This window comes from Trichosurus vulpecula, chromosome 9, assembly GCF_011100635.1.
Source record: "Trichosurus vulpecula isolate mTriVul1 chromosome 9, mTriVul1.pri, whole genome shotgun sequence".
Lineage (NCBI taxonomy): Eukaryota > Metazoa > Chordata > Mammalia > Diprotodontia > Phalangeridae > Trichosurus > Trichosurus vulpecula.
The window spans coordinates 47,141,597-47,169,017 of record NC_050581.1 but is presented as its reverse complement, the minus strand read 5'-3'; the positions used below and the strand labels follow the sequence as shown (position 1 = coordinate 47,169,017).

The 27,421-nt window shown below is 38.5% G+C and overlaps 1 protein-coding gene and 1 long non-coding RNA gene across 4 annotated transcripts; one reads left to right on the top strand and one right to left on the bottom strand.

Annotated features, from left to right (window-relative positions):
• Positions 1–108: 108 nt before the first annotated feature.
• BFAR (bifunctional apoptosis regulator) lies at positions 109–24,103 on the bottom strand. Of its 3 annotated transcripts, XM_036738197.1 has the most exons (9): positions 23,820–23,911; positions 23,513–23,600; positions 9,581–9,912; positions 8,505–8,709; positions 7,131–7,300; positions 5,304–5,448; positions 3,843–4,007; positions 2,766–2,968; positions 109–1,345 (listed from the first exon to the last, which is right to left on the bottom strand). In XM_036738197.1, exons 3-9 carry the CDS (start codon positions 9,838–9,840, stop codon positions 1,153–1,155), a joined length of 1,341 nt encoding a protein of 446 aa, XP_036594092.1. In that variant the 5' UTR covers positions 9,841–9,912; positions 23,513–23,600; positions 23,820–23,911; the 3' UTR covers positions 109–1,152. The 3 variants fall into 3 exon arrangements, with proteins under 3 accessions (XP_036594092.1, XP_036594091.1, XP_036594090.1); XM_036738196.1 differs by lacking the exon at positions 23,513–23,600 and having other exon boundaries at positions 23,820–24,103; XM_036738195.1 differs by lacking the exons at positions 23,513–23,600; positions 23,820–23,911 and adding an exon at positions 20,994–21,045.
• LOC118831028 lies at positions 23,169–26,218 on the top strand. Its single transcript, XR_005009121.1, has 3 exons — positions 23,169–23,443; positions 25,276–25,410; positions 25,991–26,218. It is a non-coding gene; the product is annotated as an uncharacterized LOC118831028 (long non-coding RNA).
• The last annotated feature ends 1,203 nt before the right edge of the window (positions 26,219–27,421 follow it).

Sequence of the window (27,421 nt, the reverse complement as noted above, 5' to 3'; positions counted from 1 at the left end):
CCCTGAGGTTTAGTATCCCATGTATCTCAATATCTAAGAAATTTGGATGTGTTTAGTATGTCAGGTCAGTGTGATATGTCTCCAAAAATTCAGTTCTAAATTCATAAGGAGTTTTACAAAAAACCTTTTATTTTTGTTTAAAGTTATTTGTTGAAACCTTCAGATGCAAATATGAAATCCTCACTTCTAAGACAAGATACAAAGGGTCAAAGAATGGTTCAAGAAGCCACCACACTTCTCTTTGGATAGTTCATCATACTATTCATATTTACAAATCACAGCTCTTGGTACAGATATCACATCACAAAGACAATGATACAGTGTGAGGTCAATTATCAAATGTTTCTTAAACAAAAGTACAATCTTGAAATTTGTCACAGATCCAATTCTTTTTGAAAAAATGATTTTTAGGAAGCATTGAGACAGCAAAGAATGGCTAAAATTAGTCTTCATTACTTGCTCAAAGTTGTTCAATATCCCTTTTCAAATGAAAGGACACAAAACATTGATTAAAACTGGCTAGGAGGGAGTATGTCAGCAACTCAATGACTGCAGTTTTCACTATGTCACCAACAAGACAGCATCTTCCACACTACTTCTGGTCTGCAGCTGTTTGTCTATGGTTATACCACACAGCCACACTGACTGAAAGTTCACTTACTGAGAACATTTGGAAGGCAAGGTCCTGCCTGGTAGAATTTCATTTTCCCATCATCAGTACTCCAAACAAGATTGTCGTCACTTACCGGCTCTATCAAACTAGACCTCTGAAGGCCTGTTGAGAAGCAAACATACACAACCTAATTCCATGATACTTTAATGTATGTCTCATCTTCTTTGATGTCCTTCACAGCCATCATCTCATTGAGCCTCACAACACCTTTGTGAGGTAGTTATAGTATGTGGCAAGTATCACTGCTATACAATCTGAATAAACCAATACTGGTTTGGGAATGATGGGTCCTGTTTCCCATGCCAAGAAAAACTTTGTTGCGTAGCTTTTAAAAAAAGCAGCTCCTTTCATCACTATTTATAGAAAAGCAGACCCCACCCCCCCTCACCCTCATTCCCACTGCAACTCCCACCACTCTTCAAATTTCAAAGCTCCAACCTCCTGGAGGCCAGCTTCACTTGGAGCTGGGGCAGCAACACTCACAACACTTGGGTTTCTAGTCTGCGCACTTCTTTGACCACAAGATCAATGTTGATAATTGGGTTAAAGTACAGGGCCCAGTAAAATAAACAGTTGCAAATAAACTGAGGAATAATAGGCCAAAAAATGGCCACGAAAAGTCCCTGTGTTGATACTTTCCAAAAATGGCTCCACATTATGTGAGGAACAGTTCTGAAAAAAGAAGAGGATTATGTTAGAATGAAAGTGTCTGTTAATTTCTATGGCCACTAACATGCCTTTTTTCAACTAGTGGAAGAATCATCTCACTTATTTCCAAAGAACCTAATCCAGACAAATATATATGACCTGGTTTGTATAAAAGAGTATTGTGCACAGTAGTTGCTTCTGATTTATTTGCCCCCAAATTTGCAGGTACTACAAAGTTAAATCTCTTTTCTTGAAGAGAAAAATGTTTCTCTCTTACTGAATCCCTATGTGAAACAGCATAGTGTCACAGAAAGAGCACTGGACCTGAATTAGGAGAGAGCTGGGTTCAAATCCTGGCCCTGACTTTACTCTGGGAAAGTGACAACCTCTCTGGAACTTAACCTTAAGATGGAAAAAATAATACACACAGTACTGGTTTCATAGGATTGTTGGAAAAGAACTTTTTAAACTTGACAGTTTACATATGAGTCATCAGTTTCTAAGATGTCTTATTCTAGATCCTCTGGGGTAAGTGAACATTTGCATTATCCTTTAGAGTGAACATCCAACTGGCAGTGTTGATTATTTTCTGACTGTTTTCATGGGGATGCTGGGGCTATGGGAAAGAATGAATACAGGAATGTAAAGGGAAGAAAATGTAAAAAGGCAGAAATACAATTTCTTTAGCATTCTGAAAGGAAAAACATTCTAGCCTCCCCTGCCCAGTTCTGATCAATATTCCTCCAGGAGTCATTTTATAATAGGATCATAGAATATTAGAGCTGGGAAGAAACCTTCAAGATCATTTAGTCCAAGCCCCTCATTTAGAGGAAGCTAGGTGGAATATGAAAGGATCATTATGCTCAAGAGTCAAGAAGCCCGGAGTTCAAATCCTGCCTTAGATACATACTGTGTGAGCCTGGGCATGTCATGTAACCTCTCAGCCTCAGTTTCTTCATTTCTAAAATGAGGAGGTTGGGATGAATGACCTCTTTCCAGATCTAAGTCTATGATCCTATTATCAAATGAAGGGAAAACTGCTGCCCCAGAGCGATTAAATGACAGTAAGTGAGATAACAGTATTTGTAAAGTTTGTGGCATACAGTAGGCATTTAATAAATGCTTGTTCCCTCCCCTTTCTTCCTGTCAAGTCACACACCGGGAAGAAAACCTGGACTGCCTAATGTCCATTTCCTGTTCTACTATATCATTGTGCAATTTGCCAAGAAGGAAATATTTTACTTCAATCCTTTTCTCAAAAGATCTCTTCTCCCAAGAGTATGTTAATGTACATGTGTAAATAATACTTGGGGAAATATTTTATAAGTGATTTTTTTAAGAAGTCCCCACAAATAAGAGAACTTTCAACATATTTCAGAGAGCTAATTGCCTTGAAAAATATTTCTTTCCCAGACCCTGCTATTTCATCCATTTCTATACTTACTTCAATTCATTCCTTGACCAAATCCTCCAAAAGGAAAATAACTCCAGAACAGAGAGCAACATGGCATTAACAATAAGAAACCGCGATGTCCAGTAATGCACATCCAGCCAATCCCAGGCAAATTCAGCAATCAATTGATATGGAAGGAAAGAATATTTAACAAGGAATTCTCTCCACTGCTTCCAAGTGGGCTCTTTAAAGTCCTTGGGGAAAAGAAAAAAAATTTGTGATTTTTATGAGAACTAGTTGGTTGTACCAACCAGTTTACTTTTTATTCCTTTTTGAAACAACCTAAACTGAAGTTAATCTTAAAATTAAAACAATCACCCAGACTATATTGTGATTATAAAGGCACTCATAATACTTAGTTTCTGAAGCTCTCCAATAGATCTTTTATTAAATGATGTTGAATGAATTAAAATAATGAAGTCCATTAATTTTCCCCTAACACATACATAACTCAGGCACATGGGGTAGAGAGGAAGAAGAAAAACAGAACAATGAAAAAAAATCTTAAAAATCATAATTTGTTCCTTTAAAAAAAAAGCCCAGTAAAAGAAAGTACAAGCATCAGCAAAAAAATTGGAAGAATGACTAGTTAAAATAATTTATAAAAGACTATTATTTCAAAATAACATTAGAAATCCAAAAACATGTGTGCCATTGATTCAAGAATCTAAGCAAAGAGATGGCTAATTGATATTTTAAAAAGTTAATAAAACACACACACACACACACACACACACACACACATACCCCTTTTTAACAAATGGAAAGACTGCCTAATTGAGTAGAACAAAGAAGCCTACAAAATCAAATGTGAGAAATCAGGTAGGCCACCTTTCAGAGTTAATAGTAAGAGGTCTTTCTACATCTTAAAGTGGAGCATTATTATTAAGTCAAGGCAAATTAAGTTATTTCTGTTGTTCCATACCAGGTTCTTATCAAAACATTTGTTTTCATCATGTTATGTATATGTATGTATGTATGTGTATTTTATATATGTGTATACACACATATTTTTACACATATAGAAATAAAAAATGGTTGAAGTCAACATATTCTAAAAAAACTTACAAGAAATTTTGTGATGATATCCTCTTTTTCTTGCACAGGGCATATTGTGTGGATGAAAGGTAAGAAGGTTTCTGCATAATCAAACAAGTACAGATATAACATACTCAGTCTTGGGGAGCTCTTCAGGGCATACAACAGGAATAATGATTTGCCTGGGTTGACAGCCTGCAATGCATTAGAGGTTGAACAATGTAATATTTAAAACAGGAGGAAATTATCCTTTTAAACTCACTTCAAATCACTTTGTAAGATAAAATTTACAATTCTTTTTTTTTTTGGCAGCCTTAAATAAATGAAGTAATGCGGTGAGAGAGACTAATATTTATCATTAACATACAATATGTAACTTAGATTACATAAAGTCCCAATTTCTAAAATAATCTTTAAAAGTTTCTTCTACATCTGGCGAGCAAAGATTCTACAGTACTGCAAATTCCGGTTATAGAGTCTGACAGTGCCAGGGCTGGTTTCATTAGGAGTCTTCAGGAAACAGCACTCAGGCCAACTCTAAGATTCATATTAATGGAATACTTATTTGATAGGAAAAAAATACTCTATTATGATATAATGAAAATACCACAGGAAGGAGCAAAAGGACACTGCCAATAACCATGTGACCTTATGCAAATCATGAAACCTCTTTATACCTTCATTTCCTCAAACATGTAAGTTAAGAGATTCTATGAATCTATACTAAATAATCTCTTTTTTAAGGTCCAAAATTTGGTGCTCTTGTTATGGTTACATTTCCTTTCCTTATATAATCAACCCTCAAATTAGTGATATAGGAGTGAACTCCTGGGTGAACAATTTCTTCTACTAATGTAGGCTGGCACCTTCTCTGCAACTTGTAGTCTTAGAGAATTGTTTATGTCACTGAAGTGAAGTGATCAGCCAGTAGGGGGCAGATGCTGGACTGAAATCCAGGCTGGCTCACTATCTACTATGCTACATTGCCTCTCAGGTTGATGGAATGGAAATCACTAACACAAAAAAAACCAGTTTGGCTACAGAATACAGCATTTCCTTTTGCAACAGAATTTTTTTTTTAACCAACTATGATATTCTCAATATCTTAAAGATCTACTTGCTATCTAGAAGTGAAGAATTTAGGATTGGGAAATACTTTGGTTATTAAATCCTAGAAGCTAACCAAATGGTTGGAATATATCTAACTCTCTCAGACTTATGGGGCTTTCATAGTATATTACAATTATGCTATATTCATAGAATTTGAACTTAAAAGGATCATTTGTTCTAATATACCTAATTTTATAAATGAGGAAACTGAGACCCAGAGATCAAGAAATGACTTATCTGGGGTCATCTATCTGGTAGTACTAGAGTTGGGACTGACCACAGGAGGGAGACCTAGGTTCTAATTCAGTACTTTATCTTAAAAACTTAACCAATGATTTAATCTATGTATGAAGAAGGGAATCAGCTGCTATGAAAGTTTACCTTGTATTCCCAAAGATTCTGTGGGGGCTTTACTCCTAAAGTTTTGACACGCTCCAGTTCCATTATGATGGCTTTTCTGTGGCTACTATTCTCTATGTTATATGGAGCCTTTGAAAAGTCTTCATCTGTCAATGTTAAAAGCAATCTATGGTAGGGGAGCAAAAAAGAAAAAAAAAATCTGTTCTTTTGAGATCATGTGTTGAAAGCACTTCCTTCTTGGAAATTATCCCAAACTTGTAAAAGAGCTAAAACATTTAATACACCTAGAATTGCTTAGCACTCTGGGGTAAACTATTCACAACAAGAGGCCAATACAGCAAAACATTGCTTTAAAACCCATGAAGTGACTGAACTTCCAAATCCCAGCAACAAAATTTAATGGGAAATAAAAGCATAGAAATGAGTATCACATAGGAACAGAATATAGGGCCTCCCAGCATGTGACAAGCAGACAGCAGAGAGGGGCTCTTTTCTTGGTAGAGCATAATGTTTAGTTCATGCTTCACATGATCTGTTCAAATTTAATAAGCTTATTCAACTTCAATAACATTTAAAAAAGCAAACATTAACAAGAAACTTGATTTTTTTAATCAGAAGCATATTAACTAGAAAACGATTTTAAATCACCTGAAACAGCTGTATATAAAAACATTAGAATCACTATACTAGGTAAGCCTCACAATCCATCCAAAACAAAATTCAGTCTTTGACATTAGTACCAAGGCTGGTTTATGGAAAAGAACAGTTCATGTAACATCACCCCATAGCTAGAGTTATATCCCAAAATAGTCCTAGTTTCCATTACTATCTGTTTCTGTATAGTCATATACATTTCTCTAAATACCTCCTTAGTCTTTAACATGGGGTACAGAATTCTGTTTTTCTATCTGTTAGCTTAAAGTAGCATTTCCTCATATTTGTCCTACTTTTTACATTCTGAGAGATACTTTCTAGCTGTGGTTTTTGGTGAATAATTCCATGTTCAACTCTATCCAAAGCCTGTCTGGCTTTATATAGACTTAAAACACCTCAGCCTTGGTCTGGAGTCCTGTTTTAGTCCACAAACAAAAGCTTTTTCAGCCTCACTCACAGGTATGTAACCTTCTCTAGTTCCACTGGTTTTTGTTTGGTTGGTTTTCTGGGGGGGGGGGGGCGGGATGGGGAGAAGAACCACTCTGTGGTATTAAAATCTAGTTTTATTTTAGAAACACTTTATGATAGGTCACAGAGGCAAAATGCAAAGTAATAGTACAGATTCAGAACGACCATCTTATATTCTCCAATTGTGAGTATAGCTATATTTACAAGAATTTCAACTGTGAAAAAACTGAAAAGTTTAAGAAGACTTCCAAAACATAATACTGAGGTGGGAGAGAAGGTAAGTGAAATTTTGGCAGCTGAGGTCTGTCTCCATATTGGAGCATCTTTTCAATAATTTTTTGTTTGCCCACAAAGTGACATGTAGGTTTTACTTATTCTTCAACACTTGAAGGATTCATGATTTCTTCAGAGTATTTACTCCATCTTTTTTTGTGGGGGGGGGGGGGAAGGCAGGGCAATTGGGGTTAAGTGACTTGCCCAAGGTCACACAGCTAGTACATGTGCCGCCTTTCCAGCTTGGTTAGACTTGCCGGAACTTGCTCTCCCCTGACAAAGCCTTTCAGGGAACTCAGGGTCACTTGCATGCCACAAGATATAGGAATACCGTAAGTGGAGGATCAAGATTTTATTTAGAGTTTAATTTAATCACACTTATTTTTTTCCATCTGAAAGGTCTGATCTACCACAACAGTGGGTTATCCTTAAAAATGTCAATGTATCACTTACCTGCCATTAACTCTTTCAGATAAAAATCTTTCTCTATAAAGAGAGGCCCAAGGGCCCAGTTGCTCTAGCCAGAAGATGACTTCTTCAGCCGTCCATTTTGCAACAGATTTGTGAACAAGAAGGTCATGCTCTGATTCTCTACTGCTCCAGTGATATACAAGTAGAACCACCTAGAAAAGAGAATGACAGCAAGCTTAAGGCATAGATAACTGTAATGCTTCAGTGCTAAAAATTGAACTTTTAGGGGAAAAAATAAAGCAGATTTCCTAAGAAATGACTTAGCATAGTGTCTGGCACATATAGGTTCTTAATAAATGTTTACTGATTTCTTGACTGATGATGAAAACCTTTAATATGAAAGCAGGTCACCTACACCATTATAAGTCACCTTGAAAAATATATATATTTACCTCTTTGCTCGTTGTTGTATTTGCCACATTCCACCTAGAATCTGAACAGTCAAGGAAACACCAAGACACGCGCTGGTAAACTCAGACTGGTGAAAACTCAGTCTGTTTTCTATAAACTTGAAATAAACACCACGTTAAGTGGGACCACCTGAAGGCTGAATTTACCTCTTGAGCAGCAGCACTAATCCCATGGGGGTAGACAATCACATGGCTTCATGAAGAGGTAGCAATGTGGAGTAGATGAAGTCAGAGAGATCTGGGTTTAAGGGATGTTTTTACACAAGACTGTGTGATCCTTGGACAGTCACAACCTTTGAATGCCCCCAGGCAGCTCTCCAAGAACAATAAAGTGCTGGACAGCTACCAATTGTATTGGCAGAGGGAGTTTCCTCGCTGGCAGCTCCTTACACCAATGAAATCATAGGTCCCAAACAAAACAAAACAATAACTTTAATCTGGTGTCTTTCAATTTAAATAGAAAATGGAATATTTAAGCTTTTATAGTGTGTAACATATAAGGAAATACTGTTAAGCTTTAGTATATCAAAGTTCCATATCTGGGGAAATTTATATGAAATGAGCAACTGTAAATTCTAACCAGTGAACTATTGTATAACTTCACTTAATTAAGTCTTCTTTCTTCCATTTTGTTTGTTTTTTGGATGAGACCTGAGATTCCATTGGTGTAGGAAACTCCCAGTTTTCTACCTCTTCTTGCCAATGCAGATCAGCACCTCTCCTGCACTTTCTAGTCTTGGAGAGCTGCCTGGAACGCTGATAAGTAAAGTGACTTGTTGAGGATCTTACAGTCAATGTGTAAAAATAAGACTCAAACCCAGGTCTGTACCTACTACATATGGCTACCTCTCCATGAACCCATTTAATGATCTAACCATATTTAAAGAGAAATGGGCTTAAATTATCAGATGAAGTAGAGAAGGAATTAGACAAAAGATAAACTTACTGCAACACCAGTTAAAGCTGTCAGTACTCCAGAAAAAAATCCTCCTCCTCTTTGAGGATTTGCTCGCCCTGTATTGGGAGCTATAGAAATCTGATCATTCCCGTATTTATGAAAGGCTGTAAGACTATGGACTATGTCGGAGTTCTGCTGAATGTCTTCTAATCTCAATTTGATGGCATCAGGAAATAACTTTTCAATGGCATCTCTACAGAGAAAACAAAATCAAGAAAGTAATTTAACTAAATATATCACAAGGCTATAAAATAAAGCGATTAAAGTGATTTAAGTTCTGGTAGGAAGAAAAGTGTGAGTATACAGCTCATGACGCAGCAGGCTCAGTTGGTTTAACTTTCCCTAACTAAAGAACCTAAGAACAGTTCAGTGAAAATTGAATCTTGTAAAGAAGCAAACCCCAAAGGATAAAAATGAGGTCTTTCAAATGTAACCCAGCACCATTTTCACTAACTTATGCATACCTCTTTGTTTGATTACTTTGCTGATGCGACTAATAGTGAATTCAGTAATAAAGAGATGAGCAAAGGCCAGGTTTCCAGCCCCACTTTGTCCAAGATTGAATATATAACATGATGCTATAGAAATTGAAAGTCCTTGCTGATTATCTGAATTGTCACGTACTGCTTTATAATACATACTGTATAATACAGGAAAGACTTTCTACACATTGTGGGATGATTCAAAGGTTGCACAAATGATCATGCCAATAACGATTATTTAAAAGAATTGTATGGTTAAACCATTTGCCCTGAAAAGAAACATCTAGGTTAATCTACGGAAGTCATTATTACAAGGCAAATTTTTTTCAAGTAACTGTCCGATAACCAGAACTATCCTTTTTACTTATTTAAAAACCTTAAGAATCACCTAGGTAGGAAGGAACCAAGTTTTGCCATTTGTTTTAAAGCTCCAAATGATGTTACAAAAGAAAAAGAGAAACAGCAGTTAGAGCCCCTCTGAATTTGCCTTTTTCAACCATACAAGGCAACAGTATCTCCTATTAATAAGATCATCGTTATAGAAGCTGCCTATCTGTGCTCTGGATATTGGTTGAGAATTACCTGAGCAGAATATTTACTTTAGGAAAACCTTCCCATTTCTCTCGGCACTCTGGACATTCTGTTTTCTTTGAGGACACCCACCATAGAGCGAGGCAATGTCGACAGAAACTGTGCCCGCAGTTCAAGGTGGTGGGATTCACCAGGATGTCGTAACAGCAGTGGCAAGAAAATTCACTAACAGAAATTTGACGACTAACACCAGAGATGGGCTCTTCTTCAGTGCTCGTCATGTTGGGTGCAATTAGCTGTACGTCTTCCATCTTTTTCTAGATCATTCCGTACTCTGAAGATATTTATTTCAGACTCTTAAGAGCTGCAAGGCATAATTAAATCTGGGAGAAAAAAGGCACAGTAGAAAATGGGACAGTTTGCTGAGAAAAACTAGGAGTTTACCAAAGTCATCATAGAACTCATCATAGAACTGCCACTGTCTTATAAACTTAAATCACTAAAATTTTAAATCAATCAGGATAGATAAGGTTTATAAAAATCCTTGCCATTTCTTGTTTTTATTTTCTGAACAGATTTCATTGGTTGAGGAAAAGTCTGTTGTAGTGGCATTTATAATTTTCATATTAATTGATACCATATGTGTACTATTTAGATTTGTTGGAGCTTCCCTACTTTCCAGGGGACCCTGACTTGGAAGCTGAGATTGCAGCTGACATGCTACAGCCAAAGTGATCAATCACATCCCCTGACATGCTAAAAATCTCTGAGCTTGTAACCACCAACTGAACCAAACCAGGTGCCTCTCTTGTGCTCCCGGCCATGCCAACCCTGGTTCTGTGATTGTTGAACAATCACAAGGGTCAATGAGCCCTAATGACTTGGAGACTGTTCACAAGACCCAAGAATGCCTGTCTGTGGTCCAACTGTTTGTGGTTTTCACCTCCTCAGGAAGATCTGTTTGACTCCTGATTCTCCTGCTGGTTACAGGCCGTTTCCATCCAGTTGACAAGTCCAATACAGGTTACAAGCTGCTTAGCAACTGGAGTCTTAGGGAGTTGAGGGCACCAAAAGCCTGCGTAATTTGCTGAGGGTCACAAGTGTCAGAGAGGGGAACTACAACCCCGGATCTTCTGGCCTCTACTCCACAGCTGCCTCTCACTTATTACTTACCAGTCCTAAATCTTATTCCCTGAGGGTTTTACACTCCAGTTTTAAGTGAAATGCAAACAAACTAATCATAGGCAACATGTTAATGGACGGCAAATATAAATGGGGAAGTACTAAATCCCTCCTCCACCCCACCCAGGTAATAAAGTACATTTTTAAATGCGTTTTGGAGACAAGTGTCATAATAAAGAAGTAAGAAAAGGTGAAAATTTCAGGTACCAGGACATGTCAAGGGAGAATATGGAAATAAGCATTTTTTAAGGTCCTATTATGTGCCAGGCATTGTGCTACTTTAAAAATATTCTCACAACGCTCTTGTGACCATTTTGTTGCTGTTGTTGACTTGTTTCAGTCATGTCCAACTCTTCGTGACCCCATTTGGGGATTTCTTGGCAAAGATATTGGAGTGGTTTGCCATTTTCTTCTCCAGGTCATTTTACAGATTGAGGAAACTGAGGCAAACAGTATAAAAATGCCTTGCCTAGGGTTTGAACCAGTATGAAATGAAGCAGCCTAGTTAACTGGCTAATCACTTTTGAATGGCTATAGATCTCATTATATCAAGTACTAGATAACAGAACATCAAATGGGGTAATCAAAATGTCACTTGTATATTTGTGAAAGGGGAGGACTTTTATGGAAGAGAAGGAGGAGGAAGAGAAAAAGAAGAAAGCATCAATTAGACACAAAACATACAGAGAAGAGAACAGAAGAGACACAGGCAAAAAAGGCAGTTTGGGCATTACCGTGCCAGAGTTAATGCATATTTAAAAAACAAAAACAATAACCTGTCCATAGTAGATTTACAGTTTCATATTCAATCTTCTTTTTTTGTCCTTTTTTGCCTTTTGAAATGTTACTGTTGAGGTCATAAAAATACTTATTTTTTAAAAAATGCTTATTCTAAAAAGTTATTTTAAAATATCTGTAAAAAGGGACACCTGTCTACAGGTCCATATCTACAAGAAATTTCTCTTCCATTTGTATTTTACCTGGAACATCCACCATAGTCAATCAAAAATGTAATGATAATAGCAAATACTAATATTTATATTAAGGTTTACAAAGTTCTTTACACATGTTATCTCATTTGATCTTACTAAAATCCTGTTAAATAGGTGCTATTATTCTAATTTTACAGATAAGGAAACTAAGGTTGAGAGGTAGGAAATGACCTGGGTCCCAGATTATAGGATGAAAAAAAGTAGTCTGGAATGCATTTGGAAATTGGACAATGATACTAAGAAGCTCTATGAAACAAAAGCCCAATTTTTCAACACCAGTATTCTTTAAGTGACTTTATATTGCTGTAAATCATGAACCACCATAAACTATAAAGAACAGAAATGATGGGTCTCCTTTTACGTATAGGAAAATATTCACAGCAGCACTTTTTGCTCAACTCCTGTCCAACAAGAACCCATCACTGAGCCCTAAAGGGTGGAGCCAATGGGAGCTACTAGGTATCCATTTTCCTAGACACCAAAACCTGTCCAGATCCCACCAGTATTTCCCTCTCTTAGGTCTGGAGCCCCTTCCAGCCTCCTGGCTGTGAGAAAGGCATGGCTGTTGACATTGCTTTGACAACTACAAACCTTCTGGTAAGAGACGACTGCTAGGCTTTCCTATCTGCCCTGCCACTAACTCCTAAGGGCTCTTGGCCTCGCCATTTACTCTGTCCTTACACTGTAGGTACCGCCCAGTCTTTCCATCCATTCTGTATTTGATCTCTCCTTTATGTGCTGTTTCCTCCAACTACAACGTGAACTCGTTAAGGGCAGAGATTGTTTCATTTTTCTATTTGTATTCCCAGAAGTGCTTGCAACATAGTGGGCGCTGTGATAGGTAAAATTTGAAATAACTGAGGCAACAAAGGTATACTAATTTGTTAAGCAATGCATACCAACTGTATAACAAATCAGGATGCCAACCCTCCTCAGCTTGGCACTAGACTCTGAATATAGGAAGAGACAGATTTTTATGAATTGAAAGAAAACAACAGGATATAAACCAGGATACAAGATTAAGTAACATGATTTCCAAATGAAGGTAATATTAGGGGTTTTTCAAGTTGGGAGGGGGAGAGTGAACAGTACAATTCCCAATCAGAAATCGGAAAAGAAGTTGTCCTGCTCCCCCCTCCAAGTGTCTGTATTCAATCAAAGGGACAAGGAAACAGTAACTGACCACTTCAGAACCAGTTTTCAGATAAAACACATGGACTACTTGAGATCTATAATTGTGGGAAAAATCCTTGCATCAATCTTAGAATCTGACTGGGTTTCTGATCAACATAACCTAGGTTCTTAGTTAAGGTTCTCTAAACAACAGGTACAGATGGTCCAGCTTGCCAGCCATGCAGTGATGGGTTCAAACAATGAAGTAGTTTTCTCACAATTCCCATAACTGAATAGTTTTCTCACAAGACAGAAACTGGACTAGACCTATAATTGAATAGAAAGGGAACTGAGCTAGATCCAGAATTGAGTAATTGAGTCATAATATGAAGTCGGTGTGGTTCACCCAATTCTCACAGCACTTAAAAAATGCTTTTCCATTTCAAGGCCCGAAAAGCAGAAAAAAGTAGCTCTGAAGTTAGAGGATTTGGGTTTAAATTCCACCTTTGATGCTTATTACCTTGTATGACAGTCAAATTACTTAACTCCTTGGGCCTCAGCTTCCTCAACTGTACAACGAAGAAGTTAGATGGCCTCTGAGGTGCCTTCCTATGATCTTATGAAGACACCACAATAATGTAAATGAAAAGAACACTATTGGCACTCTAGAAGAGCTGAAGACAGGGATCTTGGAAAGTGGGGAACTATAGATATGGACCATAGTCTGCAGTGCCTGGTGCAGTCTTTGACAGCTGGTTCTCTTAACCATTTCTCTTTGTGATAAAGGAAGGGTCACTGGAAGAGGAGGGTGGATAGCATAACTGCAAATGACTGCTGTAAAAACAAAGGGCATCAATAACTTAAGGGAAAAAAAAAAACTGCTGTTAACCCAAAGGCTAAAGGAGGAACAACTCATGGCCATAAATAAACTTCAGTGCATTACCAATGATGCCTCTCACATGTGAAAAGTAGCACGAAAGATCCTATCAGGGAAATATATGCTTGTTTCACAAGAAAGGGGGCTCAGTGTCTATAGGCAGGACAGTCCCTTGGTTGCTGTCACATTTCTAGTTTTGTCAGAATGGCTTCCCCAGGCTTGTCTTCCAAACTACCTGCTCCACCTGTTGGTGTGGCAACCATGCCTCCAAGACCATGTGTGGCCTTTCTCGGGGCTGGCCAGGTGGCCTTTGTCCCCACCAGGGGCTTCTCAGCAACAAGCATTCTGACTTCCCACAAGATAATGGCTAGCTCTCCAGATGTGAGCCTGCTGGAGATTGTACAATTTCTTGGTTCAGAGCCATATTGTTGTTGTCGGTCAGTCGTTTCAGTCACGTCTGACTCTCTGGGACCCCATCTGGGGTTTTCTTGTGCAAAGATGATGGAGTGGTTTGCCATTTCCTTTTTCAGCTCATTTTACAGATGAGGAATTGATACAGAGTTAAGTGACTTGCCCAGGGTCACACAGCCGGTAAGTATCTGAGGCCGGATTTAAACTCAGATCTTCCTGACTCCAGGCCAGTCCCCTATCCACTATCTATGCCACTTAGCTGCCCCTCAAAGCATTACCATTTTTTTTGTCTGTTTCTTGCCTTCCTTCCAATTTACCCTTAAATGCCTTAGGACAATTTGTATTAGCTGTATTAACCAAGTTTTCCATAAACTTGTTTTCCATAAGATAGTATTTCTCACTATCTTATGAGGCAATACTCTATTCATGATCTTCTACCATCCTCCCCTCTAAGAGTTCACAAACAAGTGTATATTCTAAACTGGAGATGCAATCAAGTGCCACCTCTTTCCATTTGGCAAAGAAAGTGTTTATTTGCTAAGATAGTTTCTAGGCTCTTCTGGTCTCCTCATTTTGGCAACTGATATCAAACTTCCATAAGAAATATAGTTAATGTTGAATGTCCATTTTTTCAAATCCACTTTCTACTCTTCATTGTGGAGTTGCCTCAACTTTACACCATGTATTCTCATTTTTATTCTTTTTTTCTAGTTTAATATTAACTTTGACCTCTGCCTTAACAAAGATGGCAGTCTAACAATACATGATTATATAATTCAATTAAGTATCACACTAAAACCTAGTCATTTCCTGCCTGTTAAGACAGAATCAGTTTAACTTTCTGCAGTGTGATTTGGTACTTTCTGATTCTTTTCTCAAAGCATTTGTGATAAGTATGAGGCTTTGGTGTAGTCTATGAGTCTTCAGCCTCCTCTATTTCCTTTATTATACCTGAACCATATTTCATAATATAATTTTTGCTCTCCTCTCAAGCTCACCTTTGTATTTAAGCCACCAAGCACTGAAGTACATAGATTTAATTTGGAGCCTCAAATTAGTATATTTTCAATTTGCTTGCTATGCCTAACACTCAGTTCTCTGGTTCTTTCTTGTTTTTTTTTTTTAAATTCACTGCAGAATTTCTTTTTATTCTCTGCAAAAGAGATTGGTGCATAAGATGCAGTTATCTTCGTTGTAGTCTTTTTTTGTAATTACTTGCCATGAACACTGTACTATGAAATTATCAAACATCCCATGAAATTTTATTTTTGGCTGTCTTTGGACATGTGATAAAACCAATTTCACTACTTCCTATTTTTATGCTATGTATTGTGTGTGGATATGAACATAAGGTACACTCCCTATACATGCTAATAACCTTAATACAAAGCACTCATGAAAGATGAGATCAGTGGTATAGATATATGCTACAGAAGTTCAGAAGACGGAAGAAACATGATGGATTGGTGTGGTAAAGGAAAGATTCATGAAGAAACTGGGATTTGTTAGGATGAGTAGAATTTTGCTATACAAAGGAAAGAAAATAAAAGAAGACAACAAAGATATAACAAACAACATGGAAATATAAATGAGCAGATTAAGTTTAGAGGACTGAGAAAGATTGGCCTAGAAGAAGCAGATGGTTCAGGCTGGAATGTAGTTGGAAACAAAAGTCAGAAATACAGGATGAACAGACTCAGCAGCCTTGAATGCCAGGCAAAGTCATTTAGATTTCATCCTACAGATGTTTTTTATTCAAAATATGTTTTGCTAAGATCTTAACTTTAAAGTTTTTTTTTATATGAGCAGACCATTTTGACTTTTTAAAGTTATTTTAAATTGCCATAAAAACAAAAAGAGATGAGGAAAAGGTATTGTTTCATAGGTCATAATAGTCAACTACATAAAATTGGGTAACAGTGGACACCAATCTAACTTCCCTGGAACTAATTACAGATATCCATCTGTTCACTACTAAAAGGAACTGAGAGAAGGGGCTGGGTACAAGAGAGGCAGTAATCATTGGAAGGATGAATTTGAGATACGGATTTTTCCTGCAATACCTGTTTTAGCCTCAAGGGAAACAGTGGGGGGGCAGGGGAGAGGGGAATCAGTACTTTGCCTTTATTCTTTTTCTATCCATAAACAATGAGGAGCCATAAACTCTACCTCAAAGCAATGTTTAAGGAAGATTCACCAAAGTGATATTAGTAGCATAAAAAAGACTATTTGGGAGGTCCTAAAGTAATTCAAGAGTAAGGTGTCAAGTTGGAAAGTAAAAACGGAAAATTAATTGGGAGATACTAAAAAAATAAAAAATCTAGTAAAACTTGGATATCATGTAGAAGAAATAATTTTCTTACGATGAATCCAATGTTTCCCATCTGGATGCTTAGCAAAAATCAGTGATGTTGACAGAATTAGGAAATTCAAGAAAAGTAAATTTTAAAAAGAACACAATTTTAATTTTAGATAAATTGAATTTGAGGTGATAGCAGGCCATCCAAATGGAAATAACTAGTAAGTACTTGGAGACAAAGAACTGAAGCTGACTAAGAGATGAAGGTCAAAGATTCAGATATGAGTCATTCACATAAAAATTAAAATAACATATACTAAAATCTATTGCTCCTAAATTGTCCAATTGTTAGCATTAGACATTAGTTCTTTAAAAATTTGGCCATATCTGAAAATGATCTTGTCATAAATGAAATATGCATTCTTAAAAGAGTACCCAAATCTGCCTCTTAAATACCTTTCTAGTCATAGTAATATTAAAAATATTTTTATAGATTTGTTATAACAATTCGGCTAGCAGCTGTTGTGGGATGTAAGACCCAACGAGACCAGCAACAAGAGCTGCCAGCATAGGTTCTTTTGATCTGCTTTACTAAGGAAAGTAACATTAAGGGGTTAACAATCTTACTTTAATTAAACATATGCAAATATCATTCACTTAGTTCAGGAGGAAGAGCCAGCATCCTGAACTTCTGAGCAAATAAAACACATTACAAACATACATTAGAAACAGACCAAATCGCAATTCATAGTAATCAAAACGCATCAACATCTGGGTCCGTGAGCTGGGGAGCTCTTAACAATGGCTGGCCCAGAGTCATGCACCACTCCTGCTGTGGCTCAGAGCCCCAAGGGAGAATGCCAACCTGTGGGTTTATATATCTTGTTCAGGGTCAAAGGTGAGTCACATATGCAACTCACCCACATGACCTAAAAGCATCACAAAAATACAACTTAAACCCACATAGTCTAAAATCCTCTGATATCACAAACATGTCACTCAAACCCATGTAAACTAGGTTTTCCCTTGAGGCAAGGAGGTCATCGAGGAAACAAAGGCCAAACTCTTCAAGGGCACTTGATTGAATAAGTACTAAAAGCCCACCTTAATTACCAATACAAGATTGTATTTTCAAATATTAGTCACAAGAAACAGGATGTCTTTCGATATAACTAACATTGCAGTAAGCAATTAAAATTATCTATTTTGCAACTGATCAATAATAGATTTTAAACTTTTTTGATTTCAGCAAATTCTTGGGAATTTGGAAAATTTTATACTTATACTTCATGGTACGGTGGAAACAGTGCTAGATTTGCTGGCACAGGAGCTGTATCTGAATCCTGGCTCTGCCACATACTATCTGTGTGGCCTTGGTAGAGTCACTATGGGCCTCAGTGTCTTCCTTCATAAAATGAGGAGGTTGAACTAGATGAACTAAGTCCTTTCCAGCACTTAGTTTATTAAGATCCTTATGCTATGGACGGACTCATTTCTTTATCTCATCATTTATTTCCCTTTGTTGGTCTATTTTATGTGTAAATTGCCTTTAGTACTCTATTACAACCTAAATAGGCCCAGCACAGTCTCCACTATCCTTTGTGTGGCCCACACTTTTGACATCGCATGATTTGCAGCAATATAGAATCACCAAAGGAATACTGGTATTAAAAAGACAAAATTTGTTTCATAGAGAAGCTTGGAGTCATTAAAAACACAGGGCTGTTTGCAAATACAATCCAGTCCGTTGTGTTTTTTTTTTTTTACTTCTGTTCAGTTCTGAGCTGAGGTCATCCTCCATCATCAGTGTCCTTCCAAGCTTTAAGTATCAAAAAACAAAAGAAACCAAAAAAAACCCAGCCCTTTAGGTTATCTGCCCAATACCATTACACCATTTAAATTAGACAACTTTTATCCACTAGGTCTTTTTTCCTGTGGGTATAGTCAGTCTAAACTCTTGAATGATTATCCTTCTCACATAGGAGAATCTGCAGTTTTCTGGTACTTGATAATGCAATGACGTCTGCAAATGAGCATCTGGAAGACGTCAATGGTAAATTTTATAATGTCCTAAATTTGCAAAGTTAGGCAAAAATATTCATTCTTTACTTTGTGTTCTTCTGGTTACAGTAGTTCTTTCTACAGGTTTTCTGTCTCACATTCCAATACTTTCTAGTAGATGTGTTATACTTATGCCCTGTAAATTACTACCTTGAGAAGTAAAGGGCTTCACTGCAGTACCTAAATCAAAATCAGAAACTAAATTTACAAGTCACAGTTTTGTGACTTTTGAAAATACTTTTTGAAAGTACTGCAACATGATTAAAGGTGTTTACAAAGAGGCAGTTAGGTACCTATACACTATTTGTGAACTTACAGCAAATGAGAACAACAGATTGTATTGCTTTGGAAGTAAGTGTGTCCTTATTGTGTAATTCTGAGTCAACTCCACAGGGGTGAATATCCTCCTCTGTTAATTTTTTACAAGCATATCAAATGGGAAACAGTTATTATTAATATAAAACAATAAAAACTTGACTATCTTGTGTCTTTGAGAAATGATACCTTGGATAGCTGACAGTTATTAACCCTTTCACACTCCTAATTTTGGGAAGGAAAGAAATCTTTCTAAAATGTACTTTGTATTTCCATGCCTCCTTACATTGGGTATGCCAAACCTAAGAAACTGATAACTCATGAACAGTGAATCATTGTATCATGCTACAATATAATACCTTTCATAATACATTACTTCCTTTCACACACTCTGCCTGTGCAAAGTCATCGATATTGGAGATAGAATGTAACATAAATATGACAATATGCAGGCCAGTCTGGTTAGAATATGAATGTGTATATGGAGAAGAGTAATGTGTAGTAAATCTGGAAGGGCAAGCTGGAACTAACTTTTTAAGTGCTTTAAATGCCAAGAAAGTCTTAGTTGAAGCTAGAAACAAGTGGTAGCCACATAAGGTTCTTGTGTAGGAGAATAACATGATCTTTATAATATGTGCTTTAAGAATATCAATCTGGCAACTCTCGGGTAGACTGGAGAGGGAGATACTTGAGGCAGAAGATTCATTAGAAAACTTGCAATAATCCATGTAACAAACTAGGGTTTCTCAACTGGAGTGGAGAGAAGGCCCAGTAGATAGAACCCTGGGCCTAGAGTAAGGAAGACTTAAGTTTAAATCTGGCCTCAAATAATATCTATGTAGCCCTGGACAAGTTACTTAACTTCTGTCTACCTCAGTTTCCTCAACTGTAAATTAGGAATATTAATAACACCTACCTCCTACTGTTGTTAGAGGGCCAAATGAGATAATATTTGTAAAGCCTTTAGCACACTGGCTCCAAGTAGGCGCTAAATAAATACTTGTTCCTTTCTGCTGGTCCCCATTCAAGAGGCAATACTGGTTTTTTTGTTTTTAAATTAAGCGGCTATAAAGAGCGAAAAAGAGTTGAAGACAACTCCTAAGTTATTAAGTTAGGTGACTGGAAGGTTGGGAAGTCAGAAGAGTTTAAGGAGAAATATTGGTTTCTATTTCGGACATAGTGGACTTCAGATGTATATGGGAAATTCACTTAAGCACTTACCATGTGTCCTGCACTGTGGTAAATATCGAAAATCCAAAAACAAACAAAAAGCAGTCCACAACCTCAACAAAATCATACTGGGAGAAATAAAATACAAAATAAATACAAAGTAACTGGACAAGGTGAGAATCAGGAAAGGTCTCTTTTAGAGCCAACACCTGAACAAGCCTTGAAGTGAGCTAAGGCAACAGATGAAGAAGAACAAAAGAGTATTCTGTGCATGAGGGACATTGTAAGAGTTAATGGCAGGCCTGTAGAAACAGAAAGTCATGGATAAGGATCAGGCAAAGAAATATAAAATTAGTCTTAAATCCAGGGGGAAAAGGTCCCTGAGAAAAAAGGGAAGAGCCATGTCAATTATATATAATCTCTTGACCTCCTAAAGTAACAAAAGAATTATAAATTAACTTTATTTTTTTCCCTTTAATAGAAAGTTGCTTAGTCAGTATAAGCACTTTAGATTTCAATAGTTTCTAAAAACCGAAAGTCCTCAGGCTTTGCAAACTATATTGCTACTTTATCACTATCAGCAAATCTCACCACTATTCATTATGTTCTTTAACTTGTCCACTTCCCTAATACCCTTCAAAAGTGACTTAAGTTATTTAATCTCTGGTACTCGAAGATTTCTACCTCTTCTTGACTCAGCCTATACAAAATCCTGGACAGCAGATTCTGTTAATTTTGTAAGAACTGTTCATTTAAATTAATTCAAATTCAATAAACTGATTACAAGCATGCTAATCACTGGGGGAAATACTAAGTTTAAAGACTACTGAATTATACAGACACAAGGTGACTAGTGGAAACTAAAACACTGGAGCCAAGAAAAGAGGAATTCTAGTCCCAGCTTTGACATTAGCAAGTCATTTATTTAAAATTTAGCTTCTACATCTGTCAAATGGGAATATTTTTTAAATCACCTTAGAAGCTTATTCTGAGGACAATACTTTAGGAAACATTATAGAAATGTAAGCTATTATTATGTCTCACCTTTTAGGAAGAAAATCTATAGCCTTCAATCTATCAGCTTCCCATTCTAGAGCGCACAGACTCATCAATCAATCAACAAACATTTATTTAAAACCTTCAACGTGTCAGGCAGCGTGCTAAGCCTTGAGGACACACAAAAAGAGGCAAAAGACAGCCCCGCCTTAAGGAATTTACAGTTTAATGAGGGAGGCAATATGCAAAGCTACACATAGGCTAAATAGGAAATAATTAACAGAGGGAAGGCACTAGAATAAACAAGAGTTGGAAAAGGTTTCTGGTAAAAAATGGGATTTTAGCTAGGACTTAAAAGAAACCAAGAATTCTCATCAACGCTGTGCCAACATTTTGCTTGATGAGAGAATATTTAACAGAAATAGGAATTGATTAATGCCCAAGAAGACAGCCTCAAAACAAAATGCACTGACATCTGTGTTATTAGACAACAAAAAAAGGCACATGATATAATCAAGCAATTAGAATACACATACCCCAGAGGACAGATTTGGCCCCTTACCACCTAAACCAAACTGCAAAGCAGTTATTGTACAAACCGCAGAGAAAAATGCCTTTCTTTATGAATTCCACAACTGCTGCATGTAGGAACACTAACTCCAAGACCAAGATTCAACTCAATTCAATAAACATTTATTAGGGTTGTAGGTGTTTGGCTAAGTGTGCTGGTCTAATCTAAAAACGAGCATTTACAGCACAAATCTTTTTAAATTCCTTACTATTAAAAGACCCCATATATTATTACATGCAAAGTGTTGTGCAGAGATCTACTGCTCTATTTCTAATGTTCTTGTGATAGAAAATAAACGTATGGGGAAAGGATTGGTAGAGAAAAAACAGCTGAAATCCTAATGCTACATGTATACTGTCCATAGATCTTTGCAAGTTGGCCCTCTCAGTTTCTATAAATGCAAAGCAAGTTAATCAAAGTTCAAATGATTAACAACTTCTAGGCTCTATTTCCCACATTCAAATACACATATAATTAGGTTGGTTTTGAATTCTCCAATTTGAAATATACACATGCCCCTCTCTCAGAAATGTGAGAGGTGGTCACTTTGTATTTTGGCTTGCTGCCTTCTTCCCTTTGCTTTTTGATAGTGTCAGACAAAACTGCCATCATTTAAGAGCCTCTAAGTGCTAATTCCTTTTATGAAAGCATTTACTCTATACTAAACGCTAAGAAAAACATCAAAGCACTTCTGAAACAACAGTGAACTCAGTGAGTTCTCCTTAATTATTTTTAAAGGTGGTATTATGCCAAAACTGTAGCCTGTATTCTAGACCTTTATCTTTAAATACATTTATGGTATACCCAAAATTGCGCTTTACTATTTGTCTTATACTCTAATTGTACCATTTCGTAGTATTTTATTATCTCCTGAAGGCAAGGATCTTATTTTGTACCTTTTTGTATCAAATGGTGTCTAGAACAACATGATGCACATTAGACTAAGTACCTACTGATTAAATTCAGAGTAATTGAAGGTCTGTTATAGTTCTGTTGGAAGGGGATGGATTTTCCGCCATTATTAGTACAAAGTGTCTGTGAAAGAGTTTATGATCAATGTAGGGAGCTAAGAAATTTTAAAAAATTAAAATTCTAGATTCCTCATTTGTAAAATTAAGAAGTGAACTAGATAGATCAGAGGTTCTTAACCTAGGATGCTGAAAGTTGTTTTTTAAAAAATATTTTGATTTTAATACTTCAACATAATTAGTTTCCTTGGTAATCCTGGATATTTTATTTCATGCATTTTAAAACATGATCTGAGAAGGGATCCCTGGGTTCCACCAGAGTGCCAAAGGGGTCCAAGACACACAAAAAAGTTAAAATCCCCTGGACTAGATGATCTTTTAAGGTCCAGATTTAAGATTCTTTATAAGTTATAACAACAAGAAGAGACTTAAACAGTGGAAGAAATGCCACAGTGCAGCACGAGATTAACTGACATAAGAATGTTTCAGGAAATAAATTGATTCATTTGAGAGAACTGCGGGCTAGAGGGGTCATGGAAGGAATTCCAGGGTTGGGTGGATTAAACATTCAGACTGCACTCGAGTCTGGCCTCTAGAGGGACAGCAACAACTTCCTTGAGGTCATATCCCAGGGGCCCTCTGCCCCAACGCCGAAAATAAAGCCCCGAACCAGGTAGGGACGGCATTTCCCCTCCGGGTCCATGATTTAGTCCAGCGCCCTCGGACGGGTCAGGGGGCCTTGACGTCACCCCCCAAGGGCTGGCCAATCTGCGCCGCGAGCCAGGACTTTTAACAACCGCGGGGATGACCCCAGGGTCCGGGGAAGCAGAGAAGGGGGAGTCCCAGCGTGGCCAGCTCCGGCCCCAGAGAGCCTCCGCTACATCCCGGCAGGTCCGACGCTCCGGGCGACACGCAGCAAGGGCTAGCCGAGAGGGAGGAGTCCCCTGAACACACTCGAGGTGACCAGGTCCCCCACCAGCTGGGGCCTCCTCCCCCGCCCCGCTCGCCTCGCCCACAGCCCAGGTTACCGTCATTTGATTTCATCCCCCCAGGGAATGCGCCCGTAGGATTTCCTCGCCCTGGGCCACGGCCCCCGCCACAGGAAGATGGAGGGCACTGAAATGACCGGAGAATACTTGGGTTCGGGGCGCTGAAGGAAAAACCCTTGGGCGCGGGCCTGCCACGGCCTCGGCCTCCGATCCCCAAATGACGTTGTCGGGGCTCCCCAGGGTCCGCCAGGAACGGGGGGGTTCTTGGGGCGTCCCTCCCCTGCACCCCCCCCCCAGTGCCGCCTGCCTCCTGGCCTCCCTCATTCGCTGGGCCCCCACCTCTTACCGCGCGGTGCTGGAGCCGGTCCCCGGCAGACCCGAGCATCCCCCCGGCGCCCGCGGCGGCGCTGCCCACCCCGACCCCGAGCCGCGGCGGCCGAGGAGGAAGACCTCACTTCCGGAAATAAAGTGGGGGGGGGGGGCGGACGGACTACGCCATTGGTGCGCCCCCCCGCAGCAACCATAGAGCACGTTCGGAACGATTCCCACCGTCTCTAGCGTAGCATCTCCCCGTCGGCTAGAGAGGCCCCCGCTTTCCCGAAAGGGGTGGAGGGAGGGAGGAGTGCGGAGGGGGGAAGTTTACGCCTGCGCAATAAAGTCACCGGGCTCTGACAACTCCCCCCACCCCCCCACCCTCCCATCGCTCCCCCTTTTCTTGGTTGTTTAAGCCTTGGGCTAGTAGACTCGGCCAAGCTCTGAGTTTTAGTAGCTGCGATAGAGGCTTAGTTGTATTTCTGTTACCTGAGGGTTTCTGGTAAAAGAACTGACTCAAAAAGAGAAATCGGGCAATTATTAGATACTAGTAGAACTACGGTCTGAAAAAACATAAACTTCCCTAACACCTTGTGAGCAGGGATCTTTTATCTGTTCAGCCAGCATGTATTAAACACCTACTGTGTCAGACTCTATGCTAGCGGCTAGGATATGCAAAGAAAAACAAAACTATTCCCTTACCTCAAAGAGCTCGCGGTCTAATGAGAGAGACAGCATGCAAACAGTGTGCAAACAAGATATACAGGATAAAATTTCCATTATCTTGCACGGTACCTGGCACACGCTCGTTGAGTTAGGTAACACATCAAAGACTTTATGCCTACTTCCCGTTTCCACAAAAGCCCTGCTTCACCTTAACAAGTATTTATTAAGCACTTACTAGGTAGGTGCCGGGCACTTTGCAAGGCCTGGTATTACGATTATGAAAAAACATGCTGCCCTTAAGGAGTTGATTTTCAGTAGGAAGATGAAAAACATGCACAAATAATTACAATACAGACAGAAATGTGGTAAATGCATCACAGACCTCCCAAAGGAGGAACGAGACAAGATTGCTATTATCACATTTACCAGAGGTAACCATACATTTATCCTGTAATTTATGTGGTTTAGGATCATGGCTAAAGCCCTGGAACAGACTTCAAATGCCATTTAGATCAACTATCTTTTTACAGACTAGATGGCTCAATAAATGGAGAAGCAGACTGGTAGTAGGGTTCAAATCCTACCTCAGGTACAGCCTAGCTAGGTGATCCTGGGCAAGTCACTTAACATCTCCCAGCTTTAATTTTTTCATCTGGAAAATGAGGGGATTGGACTAGATGTCTCTAAGGTCCTTTCCAGCTGGGTTACCCAGGTAGTAAACATCAGAGATTGAATTTGACTTAAGGTCTTCTAATTTAAGAGCCAGTATCCCCACCACCCCATCCTGTTGGTATTTACATATGTACTTATTTAAATTTTTACAGATTTGCTGAATGATTTGAAGTCTGGATGAACCTGGAAAACTGATAACAGGACCCTCACCACATTTATCAATATGTCGATGGCACAGTTTTATGACAGTGGACATCAACAGCCCCAAGGATCACAATATCACTGCTGTATTTGCATCTAAAATATTTATTCAAATTATTATTAAAATTGCCATAACCAAATTTATCTCAAGACTAGGTTCTTTGGGCAACTTATTTTTATGACTGGACTAGAGGCTATAATATTATTTAATGACACAACATGCCCAGTGCCTAATAATGTGTGCTATCTTTCCTATTTAACGTTCTTTTATTACTTTTTATATTTTGTATAACTAATGTACTTCTTTTGAAAGTGAAACAACTTAAAATAGATAATAGATACTAATGCTTTACATAAAACACTACTCCCCTCTAGTGGGCAAAATCGTGAAACTGCTCTTCTTTTAAGTATTCCTTACTTTCTGCTCCACTGTTGCCAACTGTGTGTTGGCTCAACTTTTCTTCCAAGTTAGCAACAAACTGTTCCCACTCAGAGAAGAGCTCTAATTTGTTGACATTAATTCTTCTGGTAGTCATTTTGCTTTGGGGGTGCTGCTTTTGCTGAATGCGAATATTTAGCTTGGAGAGGATAAGTCTATGATCAGTCCAGCACTCTGTACCACACATTGCCTTCATCACTCTCACATTCTGTCTCTTCTCCTTACAGTCACATAGTCTATTAAATGCCTATGTTTGCTGCGAGAGTGCATCTATGAAGTTTTATTGCATTTAGCTAAACAGAAGACAGTATTGGTGATGAGAAGGTCATGAGATGCACAAGTCTTCAGTAGTAAGTGACCATTGCTGTTGCTGTTTCCAACTCCATTTCTCCCTAGGACTCGCTGCCAAGTCTGATAGTCTGAGCCTACTCTAACATTAAAGTCTCCCAGAATTATAAGCTTGTCCTCTTTTGGCACGTTAATGGTAAGGGTCTCCAGGTCTTCATAACATTTTTCTTTGACCTCATCAGGGCCAAAGACCTATGGTGCATTTCAACTACTCAGTATTCATGGAGCCACATTGATTAGTGATAAAGACAAGAACCTGGAGAGAGGGGCTGAACACTTCCATAGTGTTCTCAACAGACCATCATCAATCAATGCTGAAGCCATTGATCATTTACCTCAGGTTGAGGTCGATCCCTCCCTAGCTGAAGCTCCAACTGATGAAGAGGTTTTGAATGCCGTTAGGCTCCCTTCATGTGGCTAAGCACCTGGTGCCGATTCTATTCCACCTGAGATTTACAAGGTCGGGGATCCATTGCTCATACAAAAGCTAGCTGAAATTTTCCAGGTTATTTGGCAAGAGGAGATTATCCCCCAGGAGTTCAAGGATGCCTCCATAGTCCATCTCTATAAAGGCAAAGGAAATAGATTGCCCTGTGACAATCACAAGGAGGGGTCTCTCTGTTAGTCATTGCTGGCAAGATTCTTGCCAGAGTCCTCCTTAATAGTCTGATCCTTCACCTAGAAGATGGTCATCTGTCTGACAGCCATTGTGACTTCAGGAGGGGCCGAGGAATAGTTGATATGGTGTTTCCTGCCCAACAACTTCAGGAGAAATGCCAGAAGCAGAACAAAAGTCTGTTTTCAATGTTTGTAGATCTGACCAAGGCCTTTGATACTGTTAGTTGTGAGGGCTTATGGAAAATTATGTCAAAATTTGGTTGCCCAAAGAAGTTGAATAGCCTTGTATGTCAATTTCATGACAGCATACTTGCCTGGGTTCTAGATAATGGACAATGCTCTCGTGCCTTCCCAGTCACCAATGGAGTGAAACAAGGCTGTGTGCTTGCTCCCATGCTTTTAGCATGATGTTTTCAGCTGTGTTGTCAAATGCTTTCAATGTGGATGAACACAGCATCAAGGTCAGCTACCACACTGATGGTAAATTCTTCAACTTCAGAAGGCTACAAGCCAAGACCAAAGTGGAGGGAGTGCTGGTGCATGATTTTCTGTTTGCAGATGACTGTGCACTCAATGCAGCTTCTGAAACCGAGACGCAACAAAGTATGGATCAGTTCTCTGCTGTTTGTGCTAATTTTGGCCTAACAATTAACACCAAGAAAACACAAGTGCTCCATCAGCCACCACCACAC

Excerpts from the sequence above, each read along its gene's own strand:
- BFAR (XM_036738196.1), bottom strand. The coding sequence starts at position 9,840 with ATGGAAGACGTACAGCTAATTGCACCCAACATGACGAGCACTGAAGAA. Across the intron at positions 7,301-8,504 it reads CAGCTTTAACTGGTGTTGCA|GTGGTTCTACTTGTATATCA; the intron begins GTAAGTTTATCT and ends TCTCTTTTCTAG. Across the intron at positions 2,969-3,842 it reads ATATCATCACAAAATTTCTT|GACTTTAAAGAGCCCACTTG; the intron begins GTAAGTTTTTTT and ends CTTTTCCCCAAG.